The sequence below is a fragment of the Achroia grisella genome, unplaced genomic scaffold, assembly GCF_030625045.1.
Source record: "Achroia grisella isolate CSIRO2021 unplaced genomic scaffold, CSIRO_AGI_Agris_v1 utg918, whole genome shotgun sequence".
Lineage (NCBI taxonomy): Eukaryota > Metazoa > Arthropoda > Insecta > Lepidoptera > Pyralidae > Achroia > Achroia grisella.
This window is the reverse complement of record NW_026713067.1, coordinates 364,033-382,098: the sequence shown is the minus strand read 5'-3', so window position 1 is coordinate 382,098 and position 18,066 is coordinate 364,033. Positions and strand designations below refer to the sequence as shown.

Sequence of the window (18,066 nt, the reverse complement as noted above, 5' to 3'; positions counted from 1 at the left end):
GACTATCAAAGAGCACCTAAATTAATTAACACATAGCCTTAAATCTGTTCAGTGTTAAAATTTGATCAGTTCTAAAATTATATTTATGATAATCCGTGCATATATTGTCATATATTTTAGAATACATTAATATAAGCTTTTTTAACCCAAAGATCCATCACACAACGCCATATAATTTCAAACTATACAAAGCTGACTGTAGATACTGGAGAAGTGATATGAATATTTAAATACATAATAACAATAAAAACACATACTAATACAAAACAATATTTATCAATACATATATTTGTATTGTGCGTAAATCGAACCCGCAATATTTGATGAAGATTGTAATATTAATTATTATACTTGTATAGAAAAGTAACATCGACTACAAATATAAAGTTTTTAAAATGTACTAAATTTCATATTACTTGACATTTCAAGTTGACAGAATTACAACTTGTACATTAATTTAAAAAAAATATGGTACACGTTTATGCAAGTATATATTAATTATAATTACATAATTAATAACATATTTCAGCGTCGACAGAAATAAATCTTAGTAAAAACCATAATGGCTTGATTATGTAAGCAGAGAGGGCTTTGGATCTAGATTCTTCTAGCAGATTAATGAGAAGGTAAGAGAGAACTAACTCAGTAACTTCATTCCTACACATTAACAATCATATCCAAATATAGACATATACATTTTCCAAATGGGAATACTCATTTGACACATAATAAGATTTCAATTACAGAAATTAATTAAAAAAAACTGAATATACTATGTTAATTAAAATTCAACATCAGTCTCTATATTACTAAGTAGAACTGTGTTAAATTGGTAATTAAAAAAATATATATTGACATTAAACCCATTTCAAACGACTTTAAGTTGAATTTCATTATTTGTCAAATTAGACATAAGTAGAGAGTAGTAGTAGCCTCTCCTTTTCTAAAGGCGACAAGCACAGAACTTAATATGGTTTTCATACACGAATTCATTAAATTATACGAAAGGTAAACTTTGAAATTCGTAAAATTGAACATATATTTATTGAGAAACAGTATCAACTTTAAAGTCAAAACATTAAGGTTGCTTTTTCAGTATTTTTTAAATTATTAACGTCGATGTCATAGTCTTTAAGTAAGTATAATACATTTTGTCACAAAATAACTTATTAGGTATTGTACATTCTGTACGAATTCATCTACAGTATGATTCGTTTATGAGAATTGTTAATAGTTCTGGGAATAATTTTTAATTAAAATATATTTTTTTAGTATAGTATATTTATATATAGTTGAAGCATGTAAATTATTGTGACATAGTATTCACAAATAATGGTGTTCTCTCCGAGTGTAACGGTCGGTCATTCTGGGTGGATTCTCCAGGCCTGTAAAAGGGAAATAAACAAAAAAGGGTTTCAGCAAGTTTCAATTTCAAGGCAATACAAAAATATTTTTTATATATATGTACCCTGAGTCAATTCGGATAAAATCATTACATTAAAATCAAACATACTATGGTTACATTATATATATATATATATATATTTGGTTGACCAATTACAATGGTTACAAGTTCCTAACCACTGCTTAACAAGTACACGAACAAAGTTTTGTATTATAGTGTTTGTTTAGCAAAATCAATGCTTTCATATTTATATCAGTTAGAATATAACCTATCTGATCAAATATACATATCGACCAAATTTAATCGGAATTCTTTTCTAAAAAATACCTTCTATCTTTCTTATCTTTTTTTTTAGAGAAGATTTATACTTATACAAAGTTTAAACTGTATCACCTTTCGCATTAAAATATTTTCTTCAGTCCTATAAATTACATGCTCATACCATGACAGATGAAGATGATGATGATGACGACGGCAATGATGATGTTAACGACAAGTCGGTTAAGGAGTAGATGTTCCCATTAAATCAGTCTTAAGGAGTAGATACACTAGTAGTGGTAGAGTCTCTATTATTATTTTTTATTAGGACAATATTTTAATAAAATTAAACTTACCGACTATATTCGTTACTGAGGGTTCCATAAGTGACTGGTACTATCCTGGGGATCATGCCTCGCGGTGGTGGGGGAAACGGTGGCCTTCCCCTATTGTGGTAGTGTTGGAATAGAAACCCAGTCATTGACAGTGTCACCCAGATTATGGTGACCAGGGCATCTGGATTAAGAACATTTAATTTTTTATGATCTGTTTAGCCTTACAGTTCGATGGAGTTTGAAGTTGAAAAATGTTAGTATTTCAATTGTTTTAGTAATCTACTTTTGATAGTAGCAGGTTCGAATTTCATAGGATATGAACTTCTGTATTCATGAGTATGACTGTTTGTATTGGTATTATTTTTTTATCAGTTTTCTACCCATGGAACGAGCTCTACTTAATTAACATATTTTCAGAGCTTTCTGTTCGTTGCGTAAAAAATATATAAAAAATACAGTATACAGATTGTAATATATTTTAACATTTTGTTCTACAAAACATTTCTTCATATATAATAAAATTGATACAGAACAAATTTGTATGGCTTAAACTGAAATTTAAAAATAAATATTTCAGAATAATAAAAAAAAAATAGTATAAATGCCAACCTATTTAATGTTAGTTAAAAATAAACTCACCTCTCCACTCAAAAGGCGCTGCAAGAACGACCCAGTTGAATTCCGGCACTGTAGCTCTTCGTAGTGTGTTAATGAGAATATATTTCAAATTGGACCCAAAGTAGAAGTCCATAGCGAACACGACCGCGTACGCGCCAAGCACAGAGCAGCACAGTATATTGGACACGAATGCAATACAGACGAGAATTAGAGCCACTAGTATCGTAATGCATATGAACAACGACCAAAAGTTAAAGTTGTTCATAAGGAGTCTCGTATCACCTAAAAATAATATACTATTTTAGATTCGAACTTCATAGTCCATATGTATGTAGCTTAATGAAATTAATTAAACTTATTTGCATAATACAGTTAGATGATAATATAATAGTAATAATAATCATTCATTAATTTCACATATTTTGTACAAATCATTTATGAAGTCCCTGACTTCTGAGGTAGATATATAAAATACCTGTGTGTCAGATGTCTGTGCTCTCTTCCATATGATGGTGTACTTGTGATTTAATTGATCAGGATAATTTTACAATTTCAATAGATAAGTGTAATCGCAGGAATGCGTGTCTGTCTGTGTGTGTGTGTGTGTGTGTGTGTGTGTGTGTGTGTGTGTGTGTGTGTGTGTGTGTGTGTGTGTGTGTGTGTGTGTGTGTATGTGTGTATAATGTGTGTACGTGTATTAGAGGGTGTGTGTGTGAAGACCTCGTGTTTTGTGTAAAATATGTCCACGTAATTCTATTATTGTCAACCGTCTAGTTGCAATTTATGGGCATGCAAATTACAAATATGTCAATACAATTCAAAAAGAATATCTATAATGTTATTATTTAAAATTATCATTATAATGTCTTATGCGCAATGATAAATTATATATTACTAATAGCAATTATACAATACAAATATGACAACAATCATAAAATAAAAAAAATTCTTGTCAGTAACATTATTTTAGTTTTTTAAAAGCATTTTGTATCAAACGCAGGGAGTAATTTATTAAAAAAAAATGTGCCATAAATGATACATTATTTTATGGCAAGACATTTTTGTTTAAAATTTAAAATCCTCAATATTTTATTATAAAATTATTACATATTGAAAGAGAAAGATTAATATTTCTTGGCTGTTCTTCTCAATTGAATCTATAGAATCTGAACTACTGGATAATACGACTAAAATATCAATTTTTTTTATTCCGGAAAAGTGGGCTTTTACGTTTTTCTGGAGAATTATTTTAAATTTTTGTCTTCATAAGAAACATTTTCAAATTTCAAAATATGTTTTTATAAATGTATAAAAGTTGGACCAGATATGCTCTTTTTTTACGGTTGAGTTTTCAATAAGAGATTAATTTCTATTTATATAAATGTAAAGGTTGTATTTACCTGGCAATTTGTAATAAAAGATAGAGGCCACCAAAAATCCCAGATTGAGTGCCGGCAACAAGACAGCTATTACGGGTATCCCATAGAACCACCAGAAGATATACCATATTCCGGCAAAAAATACACCGGACAATAGGGATGCACCTAGTAATTCTATAAGAAATAATACATTTCGGTTATCAACACCGGTTTTAACGGCTGCCATTTTTTTAAAAAAAAACATAATAAGTTGTTTTAAGTTATTAAAATATAGTACTTATGGCAAAATCGTTCTGTCTAATAGAATCTTTCTATAGATGAAAAAACAGGTCTTATAATCAGTTAAAAATTATAGGTAAATAATGAAAACCGATTTCAAAAGTTGTTTACTACATATAGAGAAATACAGGTCAGTCAGGGTCGGGAAGTAGAACTAGACATAGCTCTAATTATTTATAAAATACTAAATATGACTTCAATAACTGCACCTGTTCTAAGCTAAGGCGGAGGACTACATGGGCTTAGTGATTTATTAACCCAAATAGATCATGGGTTCAATTCTGGCCGACACTAAAAAAATATATTTAGACTGCTCACTTATAGAAATTTGCAAATTGCAAAAATTAATCAGAGAGATGTCGGTAAGCTTGCCAAATGCCAAGTTAGATTCCAAATGTACCGCGAAATGTGGCCATGTTTTGTATTGTGTCCACCTCAGCATTGACAGTTGATAATGTCTCTGACTGGAGGGCAGGAGATTGTTAGTGATTGGGACTAAGACGCATTGCTTCCAATGCACAATGCTAGGTCGTAATCCACACGGTTCCTTCTTGAAACCATCGTGGTTAAATATATATGATTTCATCATGATGGACTCGCTAACCTGACCTCATGCTCAGACTATCTTCCTCCACTGGTACCCCGCTAACAGGCGAATACACTATTCCATTATCATCCATTAAAAAATATCTCTAACTACCTCATCTAGGATTATAGTTGTGACGGTATGTTTGTTTAAATATTGTACGGAAACACTCACCAGAGAAGTCTAATTCCGCCATCAGAGATATCAAGATGTAAGTTATAACGACACCGCTAATAAACCCAAATAGAAACATTTCGGTTTTAAAGAAACGATGTCCAAAATAGCAGACAAAAACCCCCAAGAAAATCAAGAAAGCACAGGCAAAACGCGATACTAAGGCATCTGAAAAATTATAAAAAAGTTATAATAAATAGATAAAAAAAAATAACTGTACTGCGCACTCAAACGAATACGTTGTAGGTATGAGTTTTATTAAAGGCCTTTTTATTGGTGTTTTTGAGTTATTACCAGGTGCTCGGACCTGTAGCACTGCGACCTACATAGATCTATTGTGCTCGCCCTATTTCAGATTTCACTACCTAGGGACAAAAATTGAAGGATATTCTTAGGAACGATGGTTTTTATCTCTTCAGGATAGGGCGTAAATTTTCCAAAGGCGATATTTCGTTTATGCCTGTGTGGATTATAACCACATAGGATGTGTAGTGATGTATTGTCTTCAGTTTGACAAAATCTGCAGATTGTTGTTGTGCACAGTCTTAGGCTTGCCATATGCAGTGTCCATTCAATTTGTAATTTGTGGACTGGAACATAAACTAAAGGCCTTATTGCTAAAAACAATTGCTTACAGACAAAATGGAATTCATTAAAATTCAATATAAATTAAAAGTTTGTTTTGTTGTATAAAAATTTTAGGTACCAACACTGCAGATTCGAAAATCTTGATCTGATTTAGATAGATATTTTATACAAATCCGTTGCTATTATTATTTCACTTATTTTGTCCTGCTGTCATCCTTGGTTTTTAGCCTATGTTCCGGATTGAGCGATGACATACTACAGAAATATATACATTGTAAAAAAATTTAATCTCAAAATCTAATAAATAAATAAATAATATTTCTTCATCCCCGTTTAATATTTCTTCTATTAAACGGGGTCTAATTTAATATTACTTTCGTCGGTCCGGATCTTTTTATGCAATACATGTTTCCATTTCAATACGTGCGTGTTTAAACTTGCCTATAGCCGAACACTGTGATCGTTGGACCAACACTATTATCTATAAATATTCCTCTAAGTGGCAAACTTTGACCTAAATAACCAACACAGTTTTATTTAGGGTACACCAAACCTATGTTACATAAACATCATATATAACAATAACGGCCATACGTTGCCTTATTTCCGATGGTCGCGAGTTCGATTCCTCGCACGGTACAAACATGTATTCATGAGTATGATTGTATTGGTCTGGGTGATTTCTATGTATATTATGCATGTATTAAAAAGAATATCTATGTATATCAGTGTCTAGTACCTTTAGGTTTCAACAGATTCTCATTTCCACTGAGCATATTTTATGTATCTAGAATATCAAACAAGCTGATGGCGCCTTTATTAAGCGGCCTACCTAATGGTAAATGATAAATGTCACCTATATCTATATGTACAGCGCCGCGGATACGTTCATGTGATGCCCTCGGTAGGGCTCTACTCTCGTGTTTCTTCCAGAGGACTAACATGTACCCTGAATTTTCACTGCCTTATCGCCCCTTTCAGTAATACCCCCATACAGACGTTATCAGTCTACGTCGATGAAACATGTTTTATTTCCATTATGTTAGTGATAAAACTTCCATACAACTAATTAAGTGGTATGAAATTTCTTAATAACAGGAACGAAACCGCAACATCTTATAACTTGCACAATTTAGTACGTGCGAACGCGAAAAGGGTAACTACCGTATCTTAGGAAATGAATGGTAAAATTTTATTTCTTATAAATATATAGCTTTGTTTATTTATATTCTGAAGCTGGCCATAAAAAATTACAATACAGTTTTATAAATAATGCAGTATTTTAGTCCCCGATGGGCCCAAAAGGGTGACATTGTATAACAAGGGGTTGGAGAAGTCAGAAACTTCATATAAAAAAATCATGAAATATAGACCGACCCTGGGTCGGGTTTTAAATTTTGTGATGTAACATAGTATTTGGAGGATTAAAACACGAAATTTTAATTATTATAATATGACCACTTATTATAGAGAGTTCAGGAGCACGGGAATAAAAATTACTAAAATTAGTGTTATGTGATTACCTATCTGTGGACTTTTATGAACTAAGATCATAAATGCGAATGTATGTATGTATGTCGGCTGGCTACTTTTTGTTGTTTTTAGACACCGATTCCGACTTTTTTAGGACTAAGCGCCTGAACGTATCCGAAGATATACAGTAGGAGATCCTTATTTTAAAAAAAGGAGACCAAGTCTCCGGAACTTAGTATACCTGTTAATATTTTTATGAGTATAATATTGTATTCTTAATATAGTATAATATTAACATTCTTATTGTTAGAGGAGCATTGGCTAGTTAAGTAGATGTTAGTCTAGTTGATTTAGTAGTTAGTTGAATATAATAAAATATTTTACCTAACAATTGACAATCATCATTTAATGGACTACACGCGTATGTATAAGTCGGCGAGTATACAGAATAATAGTCAGACTCTGCGTCGTAGGCCACCGCTACGTAGACAGAGCCAGTGCCAGGGTAGGCGCTGATCATGCGCCGCATACCCCACATGGTCATGGGTATCTAAAATAACAAATTATACAATATCACATAAAAACAATGATAATTATATATTATGAGCACTGAAAATAAAGAAAAAGAGGCATATATAATCGATTATCCTTACATAGTATAAAACACAGTATCACTCATAAAACTACCATAAAGATCTGTATGCTACTATATAGTTTAAAAAAAAAAACAGAACACTTTGTTATTAATGCTTTTATTTTTGTCCAACAACTAACCTCTTGGCCGTTTTCTTGAATTTTCTCCAGTGTCATCATATTTTTAATGCCTTCAAAGTATGTATTGGCATCAAAGTTTCGCTCTGGTAAGTACATTCTATAAAACTTCACAACCACAGAATTAACAGATATGCAATATTCATCGTCATAACTTTTGGCAGGAGATGCCATTACGTTGATGTAGTGTTTGTTAAAATTTGCAAGTGTGTATGGAGATACAGAGACGGGTAATTCCATGTTGCAACCACCAGGTATGGGATCTGTAAAATAATATACCTTAAGATTTTGGTCAGAGAATTCCTGTTAAAAAGTGTACGATTTTTTATATTTCTTTTATTGAGGGGTTTGAACTATTGTCAGGTGCTTGGACCGCACCGCGACCTACATAACTGCTCGCTCTTTTTCAGAGTTCGTCACCTAGACCCTAGAGAAGAATTAAAGGATATTCTTAGGAGCGATGTTTTTTTATCAGTCAGTATCTCCTCAGGATAATTGTACTAATATAATATAGTATTAAGTTCCTATATAAGTCGACAATGCCTCTGACTACCCAACCTGGGATAACAGTTGTGTATATATACACAACACAGTTGTGTATAATGCACTTACTACGTAAGCTATAATATAATGTACAAACATAATAATCTATGTATATACAGCTATAAATATATCCTGTGGTTGTACAAATAGATATTGAATATAGATAGCAAAAGAAAACATGAATGACCAGATAGCAGAGAAGTTCAAAAAAAGATAAAATTGAATTGCATGTTAAATTTCATGACACATTATATATGGCGCAAACAGCCTCCTAACCACTAAGTCAGATATGTCAGATTGTCAACTCCAGAGACACTAGACATCATTGCACTGCTAGGGAACCAGTACATTTGTACAGTAGGTGTATATAGATATATGAATTGAGCGACAAATATTAATTTCCTTCCACTACGCCCAGTCCACCCGATCCCGCTTATAGTCAGTATGGTCTACTATGCACTAAGGAGACATCCTTAGACGATAACGCCGCCCGATGCACGTTTTTATTCAACGACCCTGTAGCGGGAGCAATCCTCCTTACGGGTACCCATTCCGTCCGTACCTCATTATAACACAAATACACGACACGGTCCTCCCCGGCAAAGACGACGACCTCCTGCAGTTTGGGCCGAAGTTTGAACCTCAAGCGGTGCCCTCAGACTAAAGTCGTAACCGTCATATTAGTATGTTAGCCATCAGCCGCTCCAAGTCATTCCGCGGACTTCGAGTGCCATCTGCACTCGCTCTCTATCGTTCAATGAAGCTGTAAAGCCCGACTGTGACAACAGTACAATAGTTCAAAAAAAATATGAATGAGTATCATAATTATAATAATATATAGAAATAAATATACATATTAAAATGTACAGTATAAATTCTAATATGTAGGTAGTTTTTCTATGTTATCGACTATGTAAAACAATATTAACTCTTTTATCTATATATATAAATAAAATTGGAGTCTCTGTTTATAATATAGAAATAACCGTTTTTTACTACATGTATATGAATATAAATACGGTACATACACCAAAATAACATTTTTTACAATTTTTGTGTCTGTCTGTTTGATCTGGCTAATCTCTGAAATGGCAGGACCAATTTGACGGGACTTTTATTGGTAGGTAGCTGATATAATAAGGAGTAACTTAGGCCACTTTTATTTTAGAAAATTTCTTTAATTTTAGAAAAATAAAGTTTAATTCCATGTGGATGAAGTAGCGAGTACAGCTAGTTTTTTATAAATACAATAAAGACAAGTCATAGTGGCTTTGGCTTTATGTTGCGGCTATATATGCGTCACATTCTGTGCATGCCTATTTTAAAAAAAGGTAAATTTAAACAACATTTATTTATAACCAATGAATGATAAAAACATTTACAATTTGGTCCACTGTTATTAGTTCTAAAAAATTGTAGTTGCTCAAATGGTTCAATAGATCATCCTTCACTCATTATACTTTTAGGACTGGCCATCTTTAGTTGTAATAGTCACCAATATACATATATGAGCAGCAAATTAATTTTTCACACATAAGTAATTTGGGTATGTGAGAAATTAAAAATTAAAGCCACATAACCACATTACACAGTTAACAAACAGCAATAGATATTATATATAGTAGAATACAGGTAGCATATGAGTAATAGTAATAATAAAGCTGGACAATTCACACAATGCCGCTTAGACACAAGCTAAGCAGAGCTTGTATCATTGATATGGTCTAGTATCAATGATAAAAATAAAATGGTAAAAATACTTCAATATTTTTATAGCTCTAGACATAGCTCTTCATATTTGCAAGTTGAAGTGGCAGTGGGCCGGTCATATCTGTCGCAGAACCTATGCTCGCTGGAGTAGACATGTTCTAGAGTGCAGACTGCAAATTGGCAAACATAGTGTAGGATGCAGCTTGGTGGAGTGAAGACATATGTAGGGTTGCAGGTAGTAACTGGATGAAAAGGGCTGAAAATCATGCCCAGTGGCATGCCTTGGGGGAGGCCTATGTCCAGCAGTGGACTGCAGTGGGCTAATGATAATAATGATAATGATTTTTGGCAGTACCATTTTTTTTAAATAATCATATATATATGAATGCAAATATAAGTATTGTCTGAGATATCGAACCTGTATGCTAAACTGCTCGACCACTAAATGTGCATCCTGAATATGCATGGACTTTTGTGCACAGAGACAAAGACACACAGATTGCGGAAAATAGAGTCCACATTACTGTGCACAGAGAATTAATAATGAGGAAGGTGGTGTATTATTTGCTCAAGTAACCTGTGAAGAATGGAGACCAAGATGACGAGCAAAAAGTAAAACGGCACCGTTGTAGTTGTAGAATATTTTTGTATTAAAACTGACTTATGTCATATAAAAAAAATATAATATTATAAAAAATATAGACAATAAAAAAGGTATATAAAATAGATTCCAATATAACCATTACAGAAATGTTGACTGTACCATAGATATAAGCCTCAAATTGTCCAACTTAAATCAATTATTCTGGGATTTTTATATGCATATATAATTATTTGTGTATGCTTATTTACATATCTACATATACTGTTAGAGCAACCAAATCACATATTTCATTTACTATCAGATGGCCCATATCCTTATTAATTACCATTGTGAATAAAAAAATATTATAATATATTAAAGAAATTACTTACCTCGTTCCAAATATCCATGCACAGCTATGTATAACTTAATGTTAACAGAATTATCGTTTTTTATGTAATATGTATCAATACTAGGTTTGACAGAACTATAAAATCCAACATTTGTGCTAAATTCAGTTGAATCAGTCACACAACTGTTGTTACAGACAGAAATGTTATAATCATGGCTATGTACTTGAAACACTATGAAAGATACATTTGGATTTACATTCCCAAATTTTACTTGTATCATAGATGATTTATTAATATTTAAAAAATCTCCATACAACTGTTTATTTCCCTTTGTTATTGTTTTATTAAGGGGTATTGTTATATTTGAACCTAGAAAGAAAAATTTAATTAGTAACAAAATCACACAAATTTTCGTATATTTTGTGCTGAGTAATTTTTTTATAATGTGTCGATTGTTTTTTATCTATTTAGGTAGTTACAATATACAGGTATGTATTGTCAATGATTTAATACTCAACAGAAAAAAAATACTACACAACAAGGTTGTTACATTATAACATATACAGAAGATTCTAATTATGCACTTTATAGAACACTGCTAAGTTCGTGAATGTTTTAATATTGTTATATAAATATAATATAACCAATTTCCAAATTAAAAAAAGACTATAAACAGTACAAACAATATCAAATACACATACAAAAAGAAGCGGTAAAAAGTACATACATTGTATACTCCATGCACTAAACACAAATACCAGGAAAATACTCAATTTATTAAAGAGCATTTTGGAGAATAACTCCTTCGTTATATTTGAGTCTTCATATATTTACAGTAGAGAATCAATAAATACAGATAAAAGACAGAATTAAATAATAAGTATTTTAGATCATAAAACATAAAACACACAAGTTTGACGTTTGACGTCTGGAGATACTAGATAATAACTGACAACTGTTAACTTGACTCGTTGACTGACAAACTGACGCCAACCCAAATATGTTATATTTGGGTTCCCTTTCTTAAAAAACATTCCTCACTATATTGGAATTTACACTTGGTTTGTATGAACAACAAAAACTATTTAAAATTTTCTTTTATGGAAAAAGACTATATTTTATCAATTAACAATAAAAGAAAATATCATGACAAAGGATTTTGAACAAAATATGGTAACATAACATAATATATAATAACACTCGATAACATAATATGATAATATCAAGTTGACATCAAACTTTAAGTTAATTATGAATAATGTAATAAAGTAATAAACGTCTGAAGCCGTACTTGTTTTTTTCTTAAATATAAAGAGAGATGATAATATTCACATTTAACTTATTTATAATAAAAATTAGTAATATACTATACCTATTACAATACCCTAGAATTGACCAATGATAGTTTACTTATGATACCTTCTCTCCTGACGGATTATGTTATGTAACTACCGATCAAGTTTAAAGCTTACCATTGATTCTTATTTTTTTAAATCTGATGGGTAGGTAGTTTTAGATATTTAACTCAAACTGTATATTATTTATTAACATCGAACCTTTGGAGTCTAGTGCATGTCATGTTTTATCACTTTTCCTGCTGCTGTCCTGTTAGGCTTGCTACTTTGGTTGAGAAGAACTGGCAAGAAACTCAACAAGAGATCGTTCAAATAAACAAACTATTCTATTTTATGTAGACTACATAAAACAGAATTGTTTGTTTACTACAGACAGGAACACTTGATATCAAATCACATTTGAATAATTTGAGAGATGATGTTGCAAACTACATAGGTATATAATTTAATTTGTCTCAGAAATTCCCCTAATGGATGATCCATCACACTCGTATTTTATCATACCTACATAATCCAAAAAAATAGTTATCTCAACTGAAGTTTGTTTTATTTCACATTAGATCGTTAGCCGTTGCGATATTTAATACTTATATAACGTTGTTTCCTTTATTTTTATTTTAAAAACAATGAAATTTTTTATTTTTTATTTTTTCGTTTATATACGATTGATATGAAAGCTAGTAAAGTTACAGATGTATTAAAATACACATATTACAGTTCAACACATTGTACAGTTCGTAACTGTAACTGTCAAGTGGTATTTTTTAAATAATAAAGTAATGCAATAAATTTAATAAGTTGAAGCTCAGATTTGACTAAAGTCAACATATATAAAATATATTCAATTTTATGCGTCATGCTTAGTTCAACGGAATTTTGCAACGGAAATAAAAAAAATGTTGCTATTATGAAGCAGTAGTCTTTATAGTTAAATTGGTTATTAGACACAGTTACTAGATTATTTCATTATCTAGAAAAGTGTATATTTATAGATCATTTCATACTGTTTCACTTACGATAACGAGCAAAGAAGTCGATCGATTCTGACATCGGCCGCTAGAGCGCATTCACGTTCCTGTCAAAATCTACAAACATGGCGACACGATCAATGAAGTTGTAGAATGTAGTTGTGAAGTGAATTCTTGTGTAAAAAATAAAATGTTCGTATTCAGTGTTGTTTTTCTGTGTATTGTCCATTAATGGACCATGGGGAAGAGTCAGGAGTTTTTAGATGCGGCTCGCAAAGGCGATGAGCGTACAGTTGAGAAAATAATAGCTCATATAACTAAAAGGAGTGGCCAATGGACAACAAGGTAGGTATTTCATGTATTTCAGCACAACTATGTGAATTACAAAGCAAAATGATGTCCTAGTATCAGAAAATAGTCTACAGTTTTGTCCTTTCATTCATATTAACTTGGAATACTCATGTCCATCGTTTCGATCTTTTTATCAACAATCGCGTATTGTTTTGTTATCCTCCTGAAGTTGAATGTTTACATGCTTATCACAAATTTTATGACTTATGTAACGATTAGATCTGTTGTATTTAACGCGGCCACCCATTATTAAGATGCAGATGCAAGTAGAAGCCTGTGGTAGGTGAGATAATTTAAAAAATCTGTGACAAGGACAGACTGTATTCTATTACTGTATTAATTTAATATAATTAGCTTACTAATAGGTAAGTAGAGTAATTAATTATTGGATGTGCCAATTTTTATCAAATATTGATAATAGATGATTGTTTGAAATTGTGGTAGTATTTTAATTTTGAGTTAATTCCATAGTCTGCTTTGTAATTTTTGAAATTTGTGTAGTTATGGTATTTGTGTATTGGAATAATGACTTCAATCAACAATATTTATATGTGTGTGTATAAATGCTCTAACTAAACCATTAATAGGTACATTAGGTTTCCTCAAATGATTTTCCTCATGTTGTTATTTAGTGAACTGTAATCCATATATTACTGTGCCATTACATTGTTGTTGCTAAGTCTGACAAGAGACACATAATGTGATAGAAATATATTTCTGTCTCATTTATGTGTCAATAATTATCATAACATGAGAATAATTAATATCTTCTTATAACAACTCAGCAGTTAATACAATTATATATAATTTTTGAGTAAATATGATATTACAGTACTGATTAGTAAAATTATTCCTTTTATAATATATTATTATAAATGAAATTGAAGCTATGAAAAGCACAAACTTAATATGTTATTATTATATTATTTTCAATTGATTCCCAAAGGTTTATCTTTGAAAAAAATCTCCGGAATTGGTTGAAAACTTAAGGATTCTATGTGGTCAAATTTCATATTTACCTCGGATAGTTTTTAACCATAGGTTACAAAAATTTACAAGATAATAAATATTACAATACAGGTATAGGCGGAGGTTGTATTTTCAAAAGCACAGAAAGCTGAATTTGTATTTACATCATCAAATACAAGTATTGGGTGATGTACATACATACTGTTCCTACCAAAAAGACTAATACTATGTCTTTATACTAACAGCCCACCCTGGTTTCACATGGGTATTTACTAGTTTGCACAAAAATTTTATACATATATAACTAACTTTCCTCGGAAAGCACTCTGTTGATGGGCGAAAACTGCATGAAAATCCATCAAGTATGTTTTTAGATTATTGCAAATAGATATACAGATACTACAGTTAACTTTATTTTATGATAATATACAATTAGATACAGTAGTCTTAGTATAAATATAAAATTTTAAGAAGTGTTAATTTGTTAATTTTCAAATTTTATTATTGAGCCTATTAATTAGTTTAACTTGTCTTATATTTATATTGTATTAAAAGTATAGATATCCCACTAGGTACATACTGTGCTATACATAATACTGCCCAGGAGTGGTAAACTCACATAGACTATATTATGAAGACTCTTGTGAGTTCAATCATTGTTTTACCCTTTCACCTGGAAGCCTATAACAACTAAAACAATATATAATTACTAGACTTCCACATCGTTTTACCTCAAAACCATGATCAACTCCTGATGAATTTGTCAGGATGGGCTCACTGACCTGACCTCATATCCTCATATCATTCTTGACTGTCGCCCCACTGGATATTATTGGCAAATAAGAGTACACTATCATTATCCATTAAAAAAATATTTAGTGTATGCATATATTATGTGTGCTATACATATAAATTCTGATTTGCATAAGATCTGTAAACATATCCATATGGTTAGGCCTGTATTACTATTGTTCACTAGTTAGCTTTGTTCTATTTAATTTCATAATTATCCAGTTACATTCTTCCAGTCAATGCTACAAATAATATAGAATATATGTATAGGTTGACAGTAAAAAAGTCCCAATGAAATTTGTAGTAAATTTATTGCTATGATATTTATTTTAGAATGGCATTCTCTAGCCTGTGGTACTTGTATTTATGTCCATGTGTTGATGCTTAATTTAGTAAAAACTGCAAGCCATATATATCATATGTTGTGATAATGATCAGGATTTATTACTGACCTATTTTTTAATATGAATGACACCTGCCTGCATCATCACTAGTAAATGTTGATAAGATGAGTATGGTCATTAACCCCATCCTGACAAATTCTCTAGATATTTTTACAACAATGGTTGTCAATGGCTACCACATAGAAGTTGGCCTGAGATGCTACATTGTTTGCAATGGGTTCACTAGTCCCCGTTACTAATAATTCCTTCCCCCCTGCTTATGCTATTGATTTAATTTAGGGTCAAATGGGTCTGGAAATATTGAAACTTCTTTAGTCAAATTGAAGATTCTACAAAAATAATATCAGTCACGAAAGAGGACGATTCCTTTCCTCGACAGTAAGGAATAAGATATTATTACGGTTATTAAATACATGCCTATATAAACTTGATAAAGTATATATTTACCTATTATACATTACCTAACATTAATATCTGAAGCCAGTTATCTATTTAAGGAAATCGGATAACTCAAACCATTAAAGTGAAGTGTTTGGCCGAGCGCCAGACACCAATCGATGCACGTACATTGAACTTTTGTCTGTCTGTTCGTGCTACTTGCATATAATATACATTATGTATTCTATATATTATGCACTTACCTACTTGTATAACAATTGATATTCACATCAGACTCGACCAATGTTACGAAAATAATCAATTTAAATATTTACTACGTTTATAACCAGGTCAAGGGATTAGGATATTATCAGCAATGTACCACCTTAGGTAGACTTCCACGCGGTTCCCCCTGGAAACCAACATGGTAACTTCCTGATTAACCTGCCACGATGCGCCAAGTGACCTGACCTCATGCTCATCATCCTGTTATCCTCCACTGGTGCACTGCCGGCGTATACGTGACATGGTATAGCTAGCAAAGGGATCAACAGTCCACGTTACTAACAATCTTCTTCCCCTTTATAGGCGACAATTTTTTTTATGGATGATAATGGAATGGTGCATCCGCCTGCGCTAACGGTTTACGCTGGTGGGGCACCAGTGAAGGATGATAAGATGAGGATGAAGTCGGGTCAGTTAGTCCATCGTGACAAATTCACCAAGAATTTATCACAATGGTTTCCAGGGAGAACCGCGTGGAGGTCAACCTGCCATGGTACATTGCTAGTAATGGGGGTCATGAGCCCACATTATGAACAATCCCTTCCCCTCTATAGGCGACTGTTACCGCTAACCATCAGGTGGGCCGTCAGTCTGTTTGTCACATTAATAAGCTATGTATATTAAAAAAAAGACTACTCAATGAGGGTAGACTACAGGTAGCAGTATGTCATAAATATGTATTACAATAACGATAGTATATCATTTTTGTCTATGGTTACAGTTGGTTTCTATACTAGGTACTTCCTAATATACTTCGCATTCCAAATAAAAAATTGCACCTGCCTACATATGTTTCGTGCATGACGACATTGTTCATTCAGGTTGGGTGTTGAATGTTGTCGTAGTGCCTTATACGTAGCAGCGACATATCGATAGGTATTCCCTAGTTGTTTACATTTTATCTATATCTATATATAGTTTACGTTATAATCATCATCAATTGTGTCGTTTGAATATTAAAATACCCACCAATGTTTCATTCTGTGTTCGCGCCTAAAAAAGTAAATGCACTTACATTATTTTGTGCATTATTGGGTTCTACATGTATAGATTTGTTTGTTTTGTGTAAATCCACCTTTACAAATTGTACTCTCAGTGTGAATCATTGTGACGTATGTATATTAACCACTATATGAGACTTCGATTTCGTCACTTTTTTTTTATTTGTAAACCGATCGCAATTAATCAAACACAAAATTTTATGTGAGCCTTAAGACAGTACGTAAGTAAATATCGCACCCAGATCGTTTAAGACATTTTCTGAGAGTAGCATACAGATGTACAGACAAAAATAGAAAACAGTGTTCCAGTTCCCCAATAATATTTTATTTAATATATCTTGCATGTACAGTCAGCGATTCGTTACATTTTATTATATGTAAGTAAGTAAGTATAAGAGGTAATCGGGTCACGTTTGTTTGTACTAATGAAACTTACCGTTGTCGTATCTACGTCTTGCGTACGGTTCATTTACTTTCAGTTTACTAGCTACATTGCATAAAACCTTAT

The 18,066-nt window shown here is 31.9% G+C and overlaps 1 protein-coding gene across 1 annotated transcript; it reads right to left on the bottom strand.

Annotated features, from left to right (window-relative positions):
• Positions 1-862: 862 nt before the first annotated feature.
• LOC131853951 (transmembrane 7 superfamily member 3-like) lies at positions 863-12,005 on the bottom strand. The gene is made up of 9 exons (XM_059205040.1): positions 11,783-12,005; positions 11,095-11,424; positions 7,870-8,129; positions 7,480-7,645; positions 5,035-5,202; positions 4,017-4,169; positions 2,638-2,898; positions 2,020-2,179; positions 863-1,385 (listed from the first exon to the last, which is right to left on the bottom strand). The coding sequence occupies exons 1-9, from the start codon at positions 11,841-11,843 to the stop codon at positions 1,307-1,309; spliced, it is 1,638 nt and encodes a 545-aa protein (XP_059061023.1). The 5' UTR covers positions 11,844-12,005; the 3' UTR covers positions 863-1,306.
• Between the last annotated feature and the right edge of the window lie 6,061 nt (positions 12,006-18,066).